The sequence below is a fragment of the Rhineura floridana genome, chromosome 17 (assembly GCF_030035675.1).
Source record: "Rhineura floridana isolate rRhiFlo1 chromosome 17, rRhiFlo1.hap2, whole genome shotgun sequence".
In the NCBI taxonomy this organism is placed as follows: Eukaryota; Metazoa; Chordata; class Lepidosauria; order Squamata; family Rhineuridae; genus Rhineura; species Rhineura floridana.
Genome location: NC_084496.1, coordinates 13,306,628 through 13,326,461, shown reverse-complemented (window position 1 = coordinate 13,326,461; position 19,834 = coordinate 13,306,628). Strand labels below are relative to the sequence as shown.

Sequence of the window (19,834 nt, the reverse complement as noted above, 5' to 3'; positions counted from 1 at the left end):
CGGTTGGATTGCTCCCTAAGGCAAGTTCTTCATCTTTAGCCTCAACCTTGCCTTGTCTGTTAGGATTCTCTGGTAGGGTTGCCAGGTTCTTGGCCTGAGACTGATCCTGTATCTTTAGGAGAAGAGAAAGTCAGCCAAGTGCAGGTGTTCTTGCAACACTGTAATGGGAAAAACCACAAGGTGGAATTCTCCCCTACCCCTGCAAAACTTTTAAAGATACAGAGGACCTCTTGGTTGCCAGGCCCAGCCTCCAAGAGGTCTTCTGTATCTTTAAAAGTTGTGGAGGGGGAAAGGGAGAATTCCACCTTGTGGTTTTTCCCATTACAGAGTTGCAAGAACACCTGCACTTGGCTGACTTTCTCTTCTCCTAAAGATACAGGATCAGTCTCAGGCCAAGAACCTGGCAACCCTACTCTCTGGGTGGCTGTATGGTCATGGTGTGTGTGTGTGTGTGTGAGTGCGTGCATAAGGGTGCTTCCAGATGCTCCCTACATACCAGCACATTAGGTTTGGGCATTTAAAGTGGAATAAAGCGCTCTGTCGCTTCAGCACTACAAATCCACTTTTTAAAAGAACTGGACTGTTTGCAGTTTGGAAAGTGAGGGGGCCGTGCACTGAAAAGTGTGAGATGAACGGATGGCTATTGGGAAGATGTGTAAACACCCTGCAAGCCAACTGGGATGGATGGAGGACAAAGGCTAACTTTTGTATAGCCATCTTGCAAACACATTGGAACAAACGCTCAACAAAGACTGGACATCATCTAACCACCGAGTAGGGATGGCAGGATCTGTCCTTTTTGGCCCTCCACATTTCTGCAGGAATTTGCAAAACGTTTTCAATCCACATGAAAATTCTTCAGCATTCTAATGCGAATTCATCCCAATCAACACATTTTTGTACGCAGTTTTGACTAATGTACACATTTTAGGAAGCAATATTTCTTAATATAATGCATTTTGGTATGCTGTTTTCACTAATATATTCGTTTTTATGGAATTTTGTCTGAATTTTTGTAAGCATGCGTTGGCGAGCTGCATCAGAAAATTCGGGTAAGTACGAAATTTGAAGGAAGGCTGTGTTTCAGTTCTCTTTATTTTGGAAAGTGCAAATCTGATAAATTTGCCTTTAAAAGCAAACTGAATAGATTTCTCGCCCACTCCTGCCACCGAGCAGGCTTTGTCCAAGCAAATCAGGATGAATGCTCAGTGAAGAGGTCATCTGGAGGAGGCCAGAGAGTGTGTGAGTGGCAAAGTGGGAGATTAGACTGTGAGAAGTCTGGCCAGCTTTCTGCAGACATCTTGTTGAAAGTTTGTCCTTGCAGAGGAGGGAGTTGTCCACAAAGTCTCTTTGCAGCTGCTCCAGTAACTTCAGTGGCATTACAAAGCAACGAGGGGAAGGCACAAAACAGCCAGCACTCTGCAGCTCAAGAGAGAGGATTCTGACTCCCAGTCAGCTATGATATCCAGATGGAATTTCTGTGCTACTTTCTGTGGAGCATTCCTCTTCATCCAGGCTTTCCCACACACCAATATTAAAATCAGTCAAGGTGAGTACCCATTTGTGATGATAAAGTACTCAATATTAGGACACAAGAACCCAGTGCAATTTTGGCTGTGATTTTAACCAAGTCAAGGTTTTAATCTTGAATCCTAAATATCACCTCCTGATTTTTGTTGGACAAAACAAAAAATCTATATATCTGTTCCATTTATATTTCAAAATGCAGAAGCTTAAGAAAATAAAAGGTATGTAGAGGGGTAAGCTATGCAATCTGTGATAAATATCATACTTATTTCCAATTGTAATTCAAATTTTCTGTGTAGTACAACAGCAATCGACCTGAACGAATGTAATTCTGCTGTGAGAACATTGTACTCCATGACATACGTTTAGTAGCAGTCCATTATCTACAATCATCCTGGAAATTAATTCATCTTAACCTGTCATCTATCCTGTCTTTGGGATTTGTTCTCTGATTCTAATAAACTGAGTTAGTTTGGCCACTAAAACATTGTTCTGCATTTAACCATACCACTCTTTGATAGATTAACCCAAAAAAGTTAGTATTGTTGGGTGGCTTGGTAGGAATCAAAAGACTGTGATGAAAAGGCAAATTAAAGTTCTCAACGAATTTGACAACTCTCCCAACTTTTTTGCTGAGCCCAGTTTTGGCAGCATGTATTTAGTAGGGACGGGGAGGGATTTGATTAAGTTTAAAGGTGAACCTATCTAATTTGCACTTTCCAAAATGATATGCAAACCAAAACACACCCATCCTTCAAAAGTTGCGGTTCTCCACATCTTCCATTGTGAGTCTCAAGCAAAGTAATATGTAAAGTAATATTCTTGGGGAAAATGTGCATCTAAATGCAAATATTTAGTGGAAATATTAGAGGAAATGGCTTGCAAAAATGTGTACATTGGGTAAAATTGCATGCAAAAGCGTGTACATTAGGAGAAACTCACACTAAAGTGCTGATGAATTTTCATGAGGATTTAAAATAAATAAATAAATAATGGACCGATGTGGAAAGGTGGAGAGCTGAGCTTAAGAAGGAAAAAAAATGAGAAACAGAGAAACCAAAATGGACAGCAGCCTGCATCCCTTATGTTCAGTTACCATCTCAGCCATCATTATGGCTCAGGTAACCTGCAAATTATATTTTGAGAAGCCCATGAGAGCAACATTTTTAGAGAGTGTGTGGTATATTTGTCCACTGATCAAATGTCTTCTCATTTCACTTCGAGGCTGCTGTTTGCATGAATTACATGGATTGATTTGATTGTGTAATCAAGTCATCGTGGGATTTCTGTATTATTGAAATGCCAAGAAATGAGATGACAAAATGATTTGAGAGTATTGTTCATCTTGTGCTCCTTTGTAACTTACTAAAATCAATGGGTTGGATCCACACTATGTTAGCTGAACTTAAATTAAATCGATGGATGCTGGTGCGGATCAAGGAGGAAGAGACACCCTCCCAGGGAACACCCTCCCTACCACCAGGATGGACTGGCCATGCTACTTCCCGCATTGCCGCATCGCCGCATCAATGCACTGAGCACACATGCTTACCACCATCCAAGATGGGGCAGGGGCATGAACACATCCCCGCTGCCATCCTGGGTGATGGTAGGCATGCAAATACAGCGTGCTAATGTACTGACGCAGCCAGGCGTATTTAAGGCGGCTGCGGCAGTGCCACTGTGTCACCATTGCTGCTGTGGCCTTTAAGGGCCCACTGCAGTGGCAGCCCTGGGAAAAAGAGCTGCAACTCTCCCACCAAGTTGAAAACTCCCCCGGACCCAATAAAGTGATCAAATGTTGTACTTTACAAAGGATGAACCTTCATTTGCAAAAGTTCTGCACTGAACAGGGCTTGGACTCAATGGCCTTATAGTCTTCCCCACAATGGCAAGATCTGTTTGACTATATTTTAAATACAGTAATTATTTTCTAAATTGCACCTATGCATGTAAATTAGCCTATGCCCACTGGTGCCCTGTTGTCATCTTTCTTTGGTGATGTGTAAGTGCCTACCCTATCCATCAGATTTCGCAGACCTTTTTACTAGCATTATTATGGGTTGTGTTCAAGTTTTACTCAGAGCAGACTCGCTGAAATTACTAAACCTATGTTAGTCATGTTCCTTTATTTCAATGGGCCTACTCTGAGTAGCACCAGCACTGGATACAACCTGGTGTCCTTTTTTCCTTTTAAAGTACAAATAGCAAATTAATCCTGGGGCAGATGTGACACCATTAATTTAACGCGCCCAGCTGCGTTGAAAGCTTAATGGTACCTTCCCCCACAGACTGGGGTGAAGCAGCCATTGGCAACTGGACAGGAAAGGTGCTGATGGGTGTGTGTGTGACCTGGTCTGTCTTTTCTCCTCTGGTGCAGTTAATCTTGAAATTCTTGCAGGCACCTCTTGTGCACTGGAGCTTATCAAATTAATGTTACCTACCAGGGCAAGTGGTATAGAATCTCAACAGGCTGAGGGGCTCAGATGACTTTGGTTGCCATCAGAGTCAGAGGACCATTTTCTGAAGAGGAATTCAGAGGAAAAAATCCCAGCTTGGGGGCCTAGCTCATTCGCTTGATGTTTAACAGTAGGGGTGATCCTACTATTTCATGCCGCCAAACTCTTTGAAACTTTGGGTTGTATCCAACGTTAGGCCTACTCAGAGTAGACCGAATGAAATGAATGGGCACACATGATTAATTTAGGACCATTCCGTTCAGTGGGTCTATTCTCAGTGAAACTTAGCTGATCCCCAGGTTGCTTTTTCTTCCCGTAGAGGAAATAATAACATAGGAAGCTGCTTTATACCGAGTCAGGCCATTGGCCCATCTAGCTCAGTATTGTCTTCCCTGGCCGGCAGCAGCTCTCCAAGGTTTCAGACAGGGCTCTCCCAGCCTAACTTGGAGATGCTGGGGATTGAACCCGGTGTTGACATGTGTGCGTTGTTGCGTGAAACAGCATACGTTACGTTGGAGTTAAGTTGCTCAAGAAACTTCTCAGATGCATTAGATCAGGTTAAGAGTCTTTTATTAAGACATTATGGCTTAAGGCTTTAAGATCCCCCCTCTAGGAGAGAAGTTCTCAGTTCAAAGAAATTACATAGAAGACTCAGCTCAACACAGATAACTGCTAGAACTCTCCCAGTCTATCTTGATGCTGCCATGACAACGGCCTTGGCTATCCGTTCCCAGACTGGGCAAAGACATAACTTCTCTTAGCTACAGATTTCCACACTTTCAGACTTGATGGAAAAACACTCAGTGACAGTGTGGTTCAATGGTCAACAATCCCCCCTTTTTCCCATCATGTCTGTAATTCATTACAACAATTACAATAATACATTTCTACAATACATCTTGCAATACAGCTTACATTTCAGTACAGTTCAGAACATCTCTGCACATTTAGCTAAAACTTTATTCAATCAAACTTTGGCTGTACACATGTCAAATACAAAGCGTCAGGATCCATTTCCACCAGTTTATGCATTCCAGGACTGGTAATTACCCCCACAGTATATCTTTCTGGCGGTTTCCCTATGTTTACTCTTGTAGAACGTCTTAATGGCGCTAGGGCTTCTGCTCTCTCTGCCCCCCCATCTGTGCTTGTGCTTGGCACAGCCTGCGCAGGAGATTCCATTTCCTCAGCCTTACGTTTCTTTGATCTTCGTTTCCCACAAATGAGCTCATTTAATGCATCTCTGAGTGGAATATGTGTGCCCTCCAGTTTAATGTCTAGATTTGGCTTAAATGATTGTGCTTGTGTGTCATCTGACCCTGTAAGAACAACTGTTTCCCTTTGATCCCAAGGCTTTTCTGAGACTTTAATGCTTCTGCTCAGAATTAATTGCTGTGTTTCTGGACACCAAACTCTGAAATATGCATTCTGAAATCCCAAAACAAAACCTTGCAGTGCTCTGGGCGCAAGCTTGCCCCTCCTTTTTCCCTGTGGAATGTGGATCCAGCATCTTGCCCCGAATTTTTGAATGTGTTGTATTTTTGGTTTTTTGCCAGTGATTTTCTCATAAGGAGACATTCCAAGTGCACTGTGTAATACCCTGTTGTGAATATAATTCGCATAAAGAATTGCTTCTGCTCAGAAAGAATTCCCTAAACTGCAATCCATTAACATGGCTCTCATTGCTTCCTGCAGCACCCTGTTTTTTCTCTCTGCAGTTCCATTGGAAAACGGGCTGTATGGAGCAGTAAAATTCTGTTTTATTCCCTTACTCTCAAGGAAGTCACTCAATGCTTTACTCGTGAATTCCCCCCCCCCGGTCCGAGCGTATAGCCCCCACTGTGGTGCTATGTTGAGTTTCGATTCTCTTAATGAACAGTTTCAGCTTTTGCTCAGCTTCACTTTTATGCTTTAACAGAAAAACATGACAAAATCTTGAAAAATCATCCACCAGTACCATGAAGAATTTCGCACCTCCACGTGAAGCATTTATTGGCCCTGATAAATCAACATGAACTAGCTGGTAGGGAGCTGTTGTGGTTCTTTCAGCCTCCTGGTTAATTGGTGCAATAGTCATTTTAGCTTTATGACAAGAATCACAATCCATTAACTGTCCACAATCTCTTAAACGCATGTCTTCACTATGCATTGGGGTTTTCTTAATCGTGTCAAGGTTTGCATGCCCCAGCCTTTGATGCCATTCATGGACGCAGCCCTGATGTACCTGTGCCTCAGCATTTAGCACAGCACACCCTGCTTGACTGCTCTTTATTACAAACTGTGAATCATTAAGGCTTCCCTGCAAACACACTTGATCTCCCCTTATTACATAACATTTGTCTTTGTGGAACAATACAGAAAAATCACAACTCACCAGTTTTCTGACTGACAAAATGTTATGAGCTAATTCTGGAACAAACAAACATTCTGAAAGTATTCCCAGTTTATCAAATCTCACCAGACCTCAGGCTTCCACAATCTTTTGAGATCCATCAGCTAGTTGCACAAAATCCTGCACGTCTTCTAAAGTGTAAAACAAACCTCTGTCTTTGATTAATATATGGTGTGCCCCGCTGTCAACAATCCAGTCAACAGGTGCTAAAGTTTGTGGCTTCTGTTTACAAACAAATTTCACATTTCCCTGCTTCAAGCCGCCATCCCTGGAGTTTCGCTTGACCGCACAGTCTCTTTGAAGATGCCCACGAGCCCCACAGGCATAACAAGATTTCAGCCATTGCTGTTCTTGCTTGTTTTCCTGTCTGCTGCTGCTTTCCTCTTTCAGCTTGGCTCTTTGCTTTTCCTCAGCACTTTTCGCCTCTTGTCTCCGCTGCCATTCCTGGGTCAGCTTTTCCTCAATAAACGCAACGTTCAGACCTCCGTCAGGCATGGCTTCGAAAGCCATGATCATATTATTCCAAGTCCCATTGAGTGAAGCCAGGATCAAATAGGTCTTCTGAAGTTCAGAGTGTTCGACGCCTCGGTCCGTCAGCTCAGCAAACAAACGTCTGAATTTCGTGAGATGCTCACTCATTTCGCACTCACCCGTGAAGCGCATCTGGTAAAGCTTCCGTGCCAAACACAATCTAGATCCTGCAGTCTGTTGCACATGAATGCCTTCCAACACGTCCCACATCTGTTTGGTGTTTGTAACATCTCTCACGTGTAGAAGTTGAGAGTCTGATAGAGCCAGAAGTATAAAAGTTTGCGCCTTCTGATCTCTACGCGTCCAGGCTGCGGTCAGTACCGCTGGAGGGGGTCCATCTATAATGTCCCATAAATCCTCTTTTATCAGCAAAGCCCTCATCCTCGGCTTCCAGCTGGCAAAATTCTTTTCCGTCAATCTTTCCATTGGCATGCCTCCCCCAGACAGGTTTACAGCCATGTTGCTCACCTCTGTCTGGCACAATCAATCACGCTGCCCTCTCTGGAACTCCGTCTGCCGTTCAGACCAGCAACTTACTCTTGTGTAACACGCTGTGGATCTGGGCCCATAACCCTGTTGACGTGTGTGCGTTGTTGCATGAAACAGCATACGTTACGTTGGAGTTAAGTTGCTCAAGAAACTTCTCAGATGCATTAGATCAGGTTAAGAGTCTTTTATTAAGACATTATGGCTTAAGGCTTTAAGATCCCCCCTCTAGGAGAGAAGTTCTCAGTTCAAAGACATTACACAGAAGACTCAGCTCAACACAAATAACTGCTAGAACTCTCCCAGTCTATCTTGATGCTGCCATGACAACGGCCTTGGCTATCCGTTCCCAGACTGGGCAAAGACATAACTTCTCTTAGCTACAGATTTCCACACTTTCAGACTTGATGGAAAAACACTCAGTGACAGTGTGGTTCAATGGTCAACACCCGGGACCTTCTGCATGCCAAGCAGATGCTCTGCTGTTGAGCTACGGCCTTTCCTCTTGAATATGTGTAGGATACATAGTGCTTGTATCTTTTCCCCGTTGAGGTGGGCTGGGTGATGCTGCTCTGATCAAATTCACCCAAACTCTTCTATAGCACATCATAATCAGGTTTTTTGAGCTTTGAGATGAGAATAGGGGGGGTCTCCTAACAACTCTCAGCACCCTTAACAGTTCCCAGGATTCTTTGAGGGAAGACATGAATGTTCAAAGTGGTGTGATACTGCTTTAAATGTCTAGTGCCGATGAGGCCTCAGTTTGATCCTATTCATTTGGGACTCTATGGAGACCAAGGTTTTCAATCCCAGTACAGGCATCAGGTTTAGCACAGGGACACTAGGAAGATTATGCGGTAGCACCAAGTACTGATGTTGTGAATGGTCATTGTGGTCCTCTTGTACATGCTTGAACTTTGCATTGAAATGTCACCGACTGTGCACCTTGCATTTCATGGCCTTTCAGCTCTATGATTTTTCCTCTTTAAACCTACATGTGTGTGTGTGTAAGTCCACAGGGGATTGCCTTGGGCCAAAGGGTTCTTACAAGCATGGCTCCTTTAAGGAGGTCCCAAGCCACTTCTGTAGGCACCTGTAGGGATCAGGGCAGGCTCTCCATCAGTCAAGCCCAGAGATGGGTGAGGCAAGGGGCTGCTGAGAATGCCTGAGGCTAATGAAAGCCTCCTGGAGCTGCAGAGCATAAATAGCCCAGAGCTAGCAGGTGGAGAGGAGGGTGCTGTGGAGAAGGAGATAGGACCTGAGGAGCTGCTGCCACTGGGGTCTTCTGAAGCATCTTCCTCTGCCAGCCAGGAGATACAGGGAGCTGCGAGGAGGAGGAGGAAGTACCCAGGGTACCCAAACCCTCTGGGGCAAGGATGCTGTGGGACTGACCCACTGGGGGTAACCACAGAGTATTCCACAAAGGGGGTAGTTATAGGACTGCTGGATCTATCCTTGCTTAAGCCACTGGGTTTAGAAGGGCAGCAGTGCCTAGATCCTCCCTGCCGGGGATCCTGGCAACAGCTGGAACTCGGGGCTTCTACAGCAGCTGCCACTACTGAGGAGCCCAGAAAAGCACAAGTACAGCTGGAAGGCCGTGAAAAGGCCTTGATGTTGTTGTGACTTTGGGTGTGGGGATTGAGGCTTGTGGTGCCAGGGAGAAGAGAGTGAGGGTCTGTAGTGAGGGCTGAAGCTTCAGTAGTGGTAACTGGGACTCAGGTTTGGGCCTAATCCCCACAGAACCCATGGGTCGAGATGCCTCCAATGTGCCCTTCCTCCATGAGAGCCTCACAATGTGTGTGCGTGTGCTTGCTGGAGCTGCTGGGAAGTCATAGTTCAGCAACATCTGGGGGCCCAGAGGTTCCCCACACCTGGTATATAACCGCATCATAATCAACATTCCACCCCAAAATAAGACAGGGATTTCTTCATGCTCAGGGGATTCCCCAGGTATGCAGAAGTGCATTCTAATTTGTACATTAGAAGGAAGTTTTAAAAATGTACATATACATGTAAACATAGCCCAATCTGCTGAAAAGAGTATCAGGTTGGGGGAGAAGAGGAGACCGATCTACTTCAGATGTGGGGAGCTTTTGGTCCTCCAGATGTTCCTGAACTACATCTCCCATCACCCTTGGCCATTGGCCATGCTTTCTGGGGTTGTTGTAGCTCAACATCTGGAGGGCCAAAGGTTTACTTGAACCCCTTATTCAATGCTAGTCCTGCTCAGTCCTACTGAAATTAATCGACATGACTAACTTAGATTCATTCACTTCAGTGGGTCTGCTCAGAGTAGGACTCAGCTGGATACAGCCCATTGTATCCTGTGTGGCAGCCTTCCGCCACCTGGTGCACTCTGGATGTTTTGGACGGAGCTCCTATTAGTTGTACTCCAAACCAACTGGAGGGAACCAAGTTGGGGAAGGCTGCTGTAAGGGGAGGGATGCCCAGTGCACTGTTTAAAACCCTCCCTTCCCATGATTGCTGGAGAATTTCAGGAAGGAGGAGAGAGGGAAGGATTCTTCCTCCTCTTTCCATCAACCTACCCTTCCTACTATGGTCTGAAGGCACATGAGGCCACCACCTTGCTGAAACTAAGCAGATCTGGATCTGGTCACTGGGAGACTGCCTGGGAACCACATGTATGCCGCCTTGGGTTCCATGGGGAAAGAAAGGCGGTGTATAAGTGGAACAAATAAATAAATATTAGTGGTGTAACGAAGCAGGAACATGGGAGGGGGGCATTGGTACGTTTTTTCACAGTTCAAGCAATGACATCATCCACTGTGGTAGCATTTGTTGTTGTTATGTGCCTTCAAGTCGATCACAACTTATGGCGACCCTATGAATCAGTGACCTCCAAGAGCATCTGTCATGAACCATGATATGTCGTGGTATTTGCTAGCAGAGATTGGGGGGCAGGCCTGTTTATCCAGCGTGGTGGCTTTTATCTAATCTCCCATTCTGTGGATTATTCTATTTTTTTCTTTCCGCTTGCCTCTCTGGAGCGCTTTCCCCTCGCTGCACACACTTTGCATTGTCCATAACCAGTGGCATGTCAAGCGATGCATGGAAATGACGGCTGTTGCTTGTCCCCTTTGACAACCTGGCTTTTGGTTGTTGAGATAGAGATGGCTGCCCTGACCCTTGTAATCTTCTGGGCTCCACGGGCTGAGATAGCAAGGGAATCGAATGACTGGAGTGTTGAGAGATGTGCCTCTCACAGATTTCCTTCCTTTCTCCCTAGCTTTGCCAGAGCCAATCCTCTCCTTCTCTTGCCCTCTCTTTTGGTCGGAATATGAAGGCTATTGCTACAGATACTTCCCCATCAATAAAACATGGGCAGAGGCTGACTTGTATTGTGCACAGTTTTCCATCGGCTTGAAGTCAGCCAAGTTAGCTTCCATTCACAGGTGAGAATCAAACAATGACTTTCCCTTCAATCTCTGCCAAATCTATTTTCACCACTTGACAGCACCTTCATTCTGAAGACTCTCTGGGCTTACTGTTATGGTGTTAAAGCTGCTGGTGGGGGAACTGGGCTCTTGAGATGGCAATGTATATTTCTTCATTTATTTCAAAATGAGATGAGCCTTCTCTGCTGCTGAGGGGTGCCCCAAAGACCTAAAACAGGGGTGGCAAGCCATTTTCAATTCAAGGACCACATTCCCCTGCGAACAACCTTCCACGTGCCAGAGGTGAGCAAGTCATAGAAACATAGGAAGCTGCCTTATAGAATCATAGGATAGTAGAGTTGGAATGGGCCTACAAGGCCATCAAGTCCCACCCCCTGCTCAATGCAGGAATCCAAATCAAAGCATTCCTGACAGATGGCTGTCCATCTGCCTCTTGAATGCCTCCAGTGTCGGAGAGCCCATTACCTCTTTAGGTAATTGATTCCATTGTTGTATGGCTCTAACAGTTAGGAAGTTTTTCCTGATGTCCAGCCAAAATCTGGCTTCCTGCAACTTGAGCCCATTATTCCATGTCCTGCACTCTGGGACGATCGAGAAGAGATCCCGGCCCTCCTCTATGTGACAACCTTTCATGTACTTGAAGAGTGCTATCATATCTCCCCTCAGTCTTCTCTTCTCCAGGCTAAACATGCCCAGTTCTTTCAGTCTCTATACCGAATCAGACCATTGGTCCATGTAACTCGATATTGTCTACACTGATTGGCAGCGGCTTTCCAGGATTTCAAGACAGGCTTTTCACCTTGCCCTGCCTGGAGATGCTGGGGATTGAATCTGAGACCCTCTGCATGCAAGGCAGATGCTCTGCTACTGAGTCTAGGCCAAAGTGGCTGTGGCCGGAGGCAAAAAAAGAGGCAGCGGTGGCATGACCTGTGCAGAGGGGGGTGTCCTGGGGAGAGTCCAGAGGGAGAGGCCTGGAGGGTCACATTTGGCCCCTGGGGCCTGAGGTTCCCCACTCTAGTCCTATCCTGAAGGTACTTCTGGACTGAGATGCCAATTCCTGCCACTGATGATGAGGTGAGTCATGTAGGGCACCCTGCCTGAAAACACCAACATTTGGGGCTGTGCCCTCTATGGTTCCTCAGAATAAATCTGTCCAGAGGATGAATGGCTTGACAATGGTTTCTTCCCATAGTTGCAAGCTTCTGGTGGAACTTATTATATGCTCTTTCTCTCTGTCTATCTCTGTCTCACATGTATTATTTTAAAGCACTGTGGGTTTCCACCAAGAGCTGCATGTGTCGTGTAAATTTGTATAAATGTTAGCAGAGAACGTCAACGATCTGAAATGCGTGTGTGCCAGTGTGTGCGTTTACCTAAGAAAGCAGGCTTTTACCCTGCATTGAGATCACTGAGACGTAAGGCTTAGTAAAATAAGAAAAGCTATTTTATTTCTAGAAATACATAGTAGATAGAAAGGCATATGTAGTTCTAACTAAGTAAGTTGGAGGCACAACGCCCAGGTTTGGGAGTTGCCCCCATGGCTCAGGAGAGAGAGAGCAGAGACAAAGGTGTCTCCTCTCTCTTGGACGGTCGAAGAAGAGAGGAAAGGGTGGAATGAGGAGGGGCAGATAAGCTTCCCTAAGACTTATCAATCTAATGATGGAAGGAAGTCAGTCAGAGCATCACAGGTAAAGGTAATCAAGCCTATCCATCTGGAGGACCCGAACTCTATCTCCCTTCTGGAACATAAACAAAAGAACAAAGCAGGAGTTGCTCTTGCCCCACTTCCAACAGCATGCTCTGAGAAAATACTTGGAAATGGATGGTAGAGCATCAATAGCACTGTGGCAGAGCATTTGCTTTGCATGTAGAATTACACACCAAGTTCAAATTACAAGAAAAAGGACTTAGATTAACATTAAGAAGAACTTCCGGATAGTACAAGCCGTCTGATAGTGGAACAGAGTGCTTCAGTAGAAGTTGTCCTGAATCAGCAGAGGGCTGGACTAGATGATCCTTGAGGTCCCTTCTAACTCTATGCTTCAATGATTGCCCAGGACCAGGATTTTTATTTACCCTTGTTACCCAAGTCTTCGCTGGTTTTCCTGTTACTATTAAATATTAATATATGTATATACTTTGGCAGCTGGGAAGAGAATGTATTCGTATACGATCTGGTAAACAGCCGAGTGCCTGGAATACCCACGGATGTCTGGATGGGACTTAATGATCTAAGACAGGTGAGAAGCCTAACCATATTGGGTACTGTACCCCACATCAGGGACATCATAAGAAGAGCCCTGCTGGATCAGACTTCGGTGTCATCAATCTTGTTTCCCACGCTAGCCAATGAGATGCCTTTGGGAAGCCCACGTGCAGGGCATCAAGGCAATCGGCCTCTTCTGTAACCCAGTAACTACTACTCATATAGTATACTCTCTTTTGAACATGGAGGGTTCATTTAGCCATCATGGATAACAGCCACAGATAGACCCTATCCTTCTTGAATTTGTCAACCTCTTTTTAAAAGCCATACCAATGGCAGTGAATCCCATAAATTAGCTTTGCATTGCATCAGAACAGCATCCTCACAGCAACTTCCTAGGGCTTCTGGTTGGAGCTGGCACATCACTGGGATCATAAAAGCATTCCTGAAAATACCAAGTACTTGGGAGTACTTGTGGAAGAGCCACTCAGCCTACTTGTAAAGCAAATATCTAGAATGCCCTGTGTTCAGTCCCAAGCATCTCTTGTGAAAAGGGTTTCAGGGAGGCGGTGGTGGTGAAGACTCCCCTGCCAGAGACTCTAGAGCAGCCTTTCCCAACCAGTGTGCTTCCAGATGTTGTTGGACCACAATTCCCATCTTTCCTGACCATTGGCAATGCTGGCTGAGGCTGATGGGAGTTGTGGTCCAACAACATCTGGAGGCACACTGGTTGGGAAAGGCTGCTCTAGAGAGCTACCACCAGATAGAGAGGACCTTTCTGGGCTGCACAAATAAATAACCTGACAGAAGGCAGGTCCCATATATTGTTATACTTCTGCACTCAAGGAAGTCAGATGTAGGGCCCCTCAAGGCTGGGTTGTTTCTTCCTCTTTTTTTTTGGAGGTGTATTCTGCAACATGTCGCTGATGCAATGATAGTGCATTAGTGGTGGGTAAATGCCGGATTGTCCATACATCTGTCTGCTTTATTAGCTGTTCTGCAATGCTTCTCCAGTGCTGTCACATAATTGCTAACCTATCCACCCTTTTGTCTTCACAATCCAGCATCTTCCCCACCACCACGTTGCTGATTCTTGATGATGATTTTTAAAAAGCTCAGCAGGTTGGCTGAGGCTGGGGTCCACATACTGCATCGTAAATGTATTTATTTAATTAATTGTTATTGCGTTTATATCCCACCTTTCTTCCAAATTGCTCCAAGGTGGTGCACATGGTTCCCACTTATACCCAGTGGGCTTCATGGCTGGGTGGGGATTTGAACCTGGATTTTAGCCCAACCCTGTAACCCAGTGGTGTTGGGAGGCAGGACTGCACATCTTCAGACTGTCGGGGGAGGGATATCCCAATTTGATTGGACCTTTGCATTAAGAAAAGAAAGCAACACCTCCCTGTCTGCAGGGAGCTTTTTATGGAGATGTGATTTTGCCACACCATTTTTTCAATTAACAGAGACTAAAATTACAATTAGTGGGGGGGGGTCAAAGGGGGTCCCGTACTCATAACGGTTGGGAACCACTGGGATAGGCCATGCTTTCTTTCTTGGCTCTTGTCCCCCTCTCACTGCTCACTTTGATTCCTACTTGCCTGTTTAATACAGGGGCAATTTGTACTTGCCTCAAGTGACTGGCAGGTTATATGTCTGGTCATTGGTGCTCTCAGGATGCACCAAGAATGGGTGGATTGTCAATTTCAGTTCCTCGGTTTTTCACTTTCCAATCTTAAATTCAGTCCTCCACACTTCCTTGTCAGTTTGCAATTTTTTTTAAAATCCTCATTAAAATTCATAAGCATTTTAGTGTGAATTTCTCCTAATATACAAACTTTTGCATGCAGTTTTGTCTGGTATCTGATTTTTTGCAAAGCAATTTCCCCTCATAATGCATTGTTGTATGCCATTTTCACTAATTTGCATTTTAAGTCTCGTATATGCATTTTTGTACACATCACTTGGCTGCAGAACTGCACTGCAAAATTTGGAGAAGTGTGGATTTTGAAGGATGGCTGTGATTTGGGTCTCATATTGTTTTGGAAAGTGTGAATCGGATTGGTGTGCCTTTGAACTGAATCAAATTTCTTCCCCATCTCCAGAATGCACCAAATGACTTCCACCTCTGTTGCTTAATATCAGAGACTGAATGTATGTCGTTTGCTGTCTGTTTCTCTAGCACTAACTGCCTGATGATGTATTTGGTAGGAAAGCAATTTTGAATGGACAGATGGCTCCTCGTATGACTATAACTACTGGGATGGCAATCAACCAGATGATGGGATCCACTCTAAACCAGAAGAAGAAGACTGTGTGGAGATCTGGTACAGATACAGCAGTGGTAGGTGGTCTTTCACAGATTGAATCTCCCCAGGAGCTGGGTATGCCCAAACTGGAGAAGAGGTAATTATGAGGCAATGTGATTGCCAGCTTCAAATATTAGAAGGGCCATCACATAGATGATAGAGCAAATTGGCTGTCCATTACCCCAAAGGATAGGACCCAAAGCAATGGGTTCAAATTACAATAAAAATGTATTTACTGGGCCAGGTTCAAGGTGTTACCATTGATATATAAAGCCCTTAACTGCTTGGGACCAGTTTACTTGCGGGATTCCCCTATGCCATATGTGCCCATGTGACCGCTTCGATCTGCAGAACAGGCACCACATAATTCTCATTGCACACTTGTAAGAAATCATTCTTCTACTGTGGCAGCACGTATACTTTGGAACTCCCTGTCTGTTGACATCAGGCAGGTGCTTTCATTGTATCCTTTCTGGTGCCTGCTTAAAACATTCCTGTTTAGGCAAGCCTATTGAGACACACGTGAGAGCCAGTGTGGTGTAGTGGTTAAGGTGTTGGACTGCGATCTGGGAGACCAGGGTTCGAATCCCCACGCAGCCATGAAGGTCACTGGGTGACCTTGGGCCAGTCACTGCCGCTCAGTCTCAGAGGAAGGCAATGGTAAACCCCCTCTGAATACCGCTTACTATGAAAACCCTATTCATAGGGTCGCCATAAGTCGGGATCGACTTGAAGGCAGTACTTCATCATCCAGACACACAGATTTTGGTGTGTTTTAACCTCTTTGTAGTTTATTGCTGATTTAATCATTCTTTTAAAGTTTTAATTACTTGTTTGTAACTGTGTTTATTGATAATTTTTCATGTTGCTTATAAACTGCTTGGAGGTGTTTTTGGTTTTTTTACAATTTGTCAAATAAAACTTAGACTGAATATTAGGAAGAACAAGGATGCTTCAGCTTTGATGTAAATGTCCCAGAGGAAGAAGACTGAAAGCCTAGGAGAAAACACGAAGAAGTCCTCTTTGTCAGCTCTCAGCCATCCTGTTTGGTGTCCAGGAGATGCTATCTAGGAGCATCTAGTTCAGCTTTAAAAATAGTGGCTAGAGAGAAAAACAGTTGGTAAGCTGTTGATCCCAAACCATTTATGCAGTACCTGATGATTGACCCCTTGGCTTACCTAGGTTGTCTTTGTCTCTTAAACAGGTTTGGTCAGAAAGTAATGTTGCGTCAGGGTCTGTCAGCAGGTATGGTGATCTCAAGTGCGATCCTTCAGTATCCTTCATCAGCCACAACCAGTGGAGGCTAGGGATGGAAAGATTGTCTGTTTTGGTACTCTCAGTTTCTTATTTTTCCAGTGTTAAATTCTGTTCTCTACATTTCTACAGCAATCTGTGAATTTTTTTAAAAAAAATCCTCATGAAAATTCCCCATCATTTTAGTGTGAATTTCTCCAAATAAACACATTTTTGTAGGTAGTTTTGACAAAGGTACACATTTTTGCAAGCCATTTCTCATCATTTTCATGCCTTTTTGCATGTTATTTTCACTCATGTAGTCATTTTTATGCACACTTTCCCCTAATATATACATTTTTGTAAATGTTTCGTTGGCAAACTACATCTCAAAATTCTAATAAATGTGAATTTCAAAGAATGGCTGTGTTTCGCTTCTCATATTGTTTCAGAAATTGCAAATTTGATAAATTCTGTTTGAAATGTGAACCGAATCGAAATTCTCAGCCATCCCTAATGGAGGCTGGTCCATTGGGTCAAATGGACCATTGCCCCTCCAAACTCGGTCTGCCCTCAGCCAGGCCCCTGCCTGTCATCTTACTTAAAACCTGTTAGGGGGCAGCACTCCCTACCATTGGCACAGTCTCCACTTACTGTTGTTCTCCCTGCAAACAGAGGCACATTTTCTACAGCCCACCTAAAGTGGTACAGCCAGACACAGATTGATGATCTCTTCTGCTGTTAGTGAGGAGGTGGCCTATAACCATGTAATCCCTTGTATTTGTGGTCAGCGGTGGCTGGTGCCCAGTGGGACTGGTAGGGCGGAAGGCAGGGAGTCCATCAGTAGGTCATCAGAGCTAATGACAGGCAGAGCAATCCCCTGGCTGGTTGTGAGTAAGGAGGCAGGCAGGGGGCTGGCTGAAGGCAGACTGAGTTTGGTGGGGCGGTGCCTCATTTGCCCTAATGGACCAGCCTCTGCCGCTTGTGGTTGATGAAGAACGTAATAAGGGTCACGCTTTACCATACCTGCTGGCTGACACTGACACACGATTGCTTTCCAGCTGAAGCTGTTTTTAAAAGAGAGAACCTGGGTTAGCCCGAAGGTTAATCAGCTGGTGCTGCATAAATGTAAACACAGAAAACTAACATATCAGGGAGAAAGGGTTTGTTTGTTTTATTCGTTGAAAGCTTTTTTAAACCCCACTCTTCAGCTCAAAAGGCTCCTCAAGTGGTCTACGGGAAGGGCCAATGGCTTAAGCCACATCTGTAGCCTGTATTTAAAGCAGTATTATATCACTAACAGTACTGGCTTCCCCCAAAGGTTCCTGGGAACTGTAGTTTGTTGAGGGTGCTAAGAGTTGCTAGCAGACCCCTATTCACCTCACAGAGCTACAGTTCCCAGAGTCGTTTAAAAGTCAATCCCTCTTCCCAGGGAACTCTAGGAATTGTCGTTTATTTCAGGAATGGCAAAACATAGGGAGCTGCCTACCTCTGCACATAGACAGCTAGCATGTCAAGGAGAGCAGAATGAGGAGTTGTTGTTTTAAAATAAGCTTTGCCTGGTGGATATGCTGCCCTTCTTTCCAAACTACTGTTTAAAACACCATCTCTCTCTCTCTCCTCTTTTCTCTCTCCCCCCTGCCCTTTCTTTCTGTAGCTTTACGATCTTGGAACGACAATAGCTGCAGCAGAGAATTTCCATTTGTCTGCAAGATTCCCTCCTTGGCTGCAGATTAGCACTCTCCCAAAACAAAAGCAGCAACTCAGCTTCTGAACAATCAATGTGGAGTGAAACGAATGTCTAACTTTTCTCTAAGGCAGCCTCCCCGCTGCTGCTCTGGTGCCCTGCACATGCTCTGGGCTCCAGCTCCCAGCCAGCACGGCTATCGTAGTCCAAAAGAGCTGGAAGGCATCAGATCGGCAGTGGGGTGGAGGGAGGCTGCTCTAAGGCACAATTCTCTCATTGCTAATAAACATATTCCTGTATCTGACTCACTGAACCCTCCACCTAGTTGTGACCACGTTCTGTATGTGTCTTGCAGGGCTGTGACTGATCAGTGGTCAGGGATGACGGGGCTTGGACTCCAGGAATACCTGGAGGGCTGCATGTTCCCCATGTCTGGTATATATATGCCAGGATCCAGATGCATCCAGACACTTTCTGGAGGATACGTTTGCCTCTGTGACTCAATGCGCAGCTGCCACCACTGAACAGAGTTCATACTATGTCTTTTGATGCAGTTGGTGATGATGTGCAACCTCCTTTTTGTCTTTAGATTATGGGATTGATTATATCAGGTGTGTGGGGCCCTCCAGCTGTTGCTGAACTGCAGCTCTCATTAGCCCCAGCCAGCACGGCCAATCCCTGCCCATTGGCTATGCTGGCTGGGGATGATGGGAGTTGTAGTTCAGCAACAGCCAGAGGGCCAAAGGTTCCCCACGCCTGGATTATAGCATCTGGCATACTGTCCTGTCCAAACCAACTTCTGGTTTTATTTTCTGTGAAGGATATATATATATATATATATATATATATAAAAACAGAATTATGCTTTCTTAATCTGTGGCCCAGGACTAGGCAGTATGGTACCCTTCAGATGTTAAGGAATATAGTTCCCATCACCATTGTCTGTGCTGGCTGGGGATGATGGGAGTTGTAGCCTACCATGTCACCTACCTGTGCTCTGGCCTCTAATTTTCTTGGGCCTAGAGAACCTTTGGCTCTCCGGATGTTGCTGAATTACAATTTCCATCATCCCTGGCCACTGGCTGTGCTTGCTGAGGCTGATGTTCAGCAACATCTGGAAATCCAAAGATTCCCTAGACCTGATCTAGTTCCTTGACCTTCACAAAAAGCACAACACAAGCAGACTTTTTCATATTGTTACACTTTGGGGCTAATGAATATGTCGGTTATTCAGTTATGTCAGTGTGGCGTAGCGGTTAAGGTGTTGGACTACGACCTGGGAGACCAGGGTTTGAATCGCCACATAGCCATGAAGCTCACTGGGTGACCTTGGGCCAGTCACTGCCTCTCAGCCTCATGAAAACCCTATTCACAGGGTCGCCATAAGTCGGAATTGACTTGAAGGCAGTACATTTACATATTTAGCTATGGGAATGGGTGGGGAACAAATAAAGCAACAGTCAGGAAAGACTTGTAGCTTAGTGGGTAGAGCATCTGCTTTGCATGCAGAAGGTCCCAGGTTCAATCCCCAGCATCTCCAGGTAGGGCTGGGACTGTATCCCATCTGGCATTCTGGAGAGCCACT

At 45.1% G+C, this 19,834-nt stretch overlaps 1 protein-coding gene across 1 annotated transcript; it reads left to right on the top strand.

Annotated features, from left to right (window-relative positions):
- Positions 1-1,183: 1,183 nt before the first annotated feature.
- CLEC19A (C-type lectin domain containing 19A) lies at positions 1,184-18,559 on the top strand. The gene is made up of 5 exons (XM_061599643.1): positions 1,184-1,549; positions 10,643-10,808; positions 12,958-13,051; positions 15,232-15,364; positions 18,220-18,559. The coding sequence occupies exons 1-5, from the start codon at positions 1,459-1,461 to the stop codon at positions 18,297-18,299; spliced, it is 564 nt and encodes a 187-aa protein (XP_061455627.1). The 5' UTR covers positions 1,184-1,458; the 3' UTR covers positions 18,300-18,559.
- Positions 18,560-19,834: the final 1,275 nt, after the last annotated feature.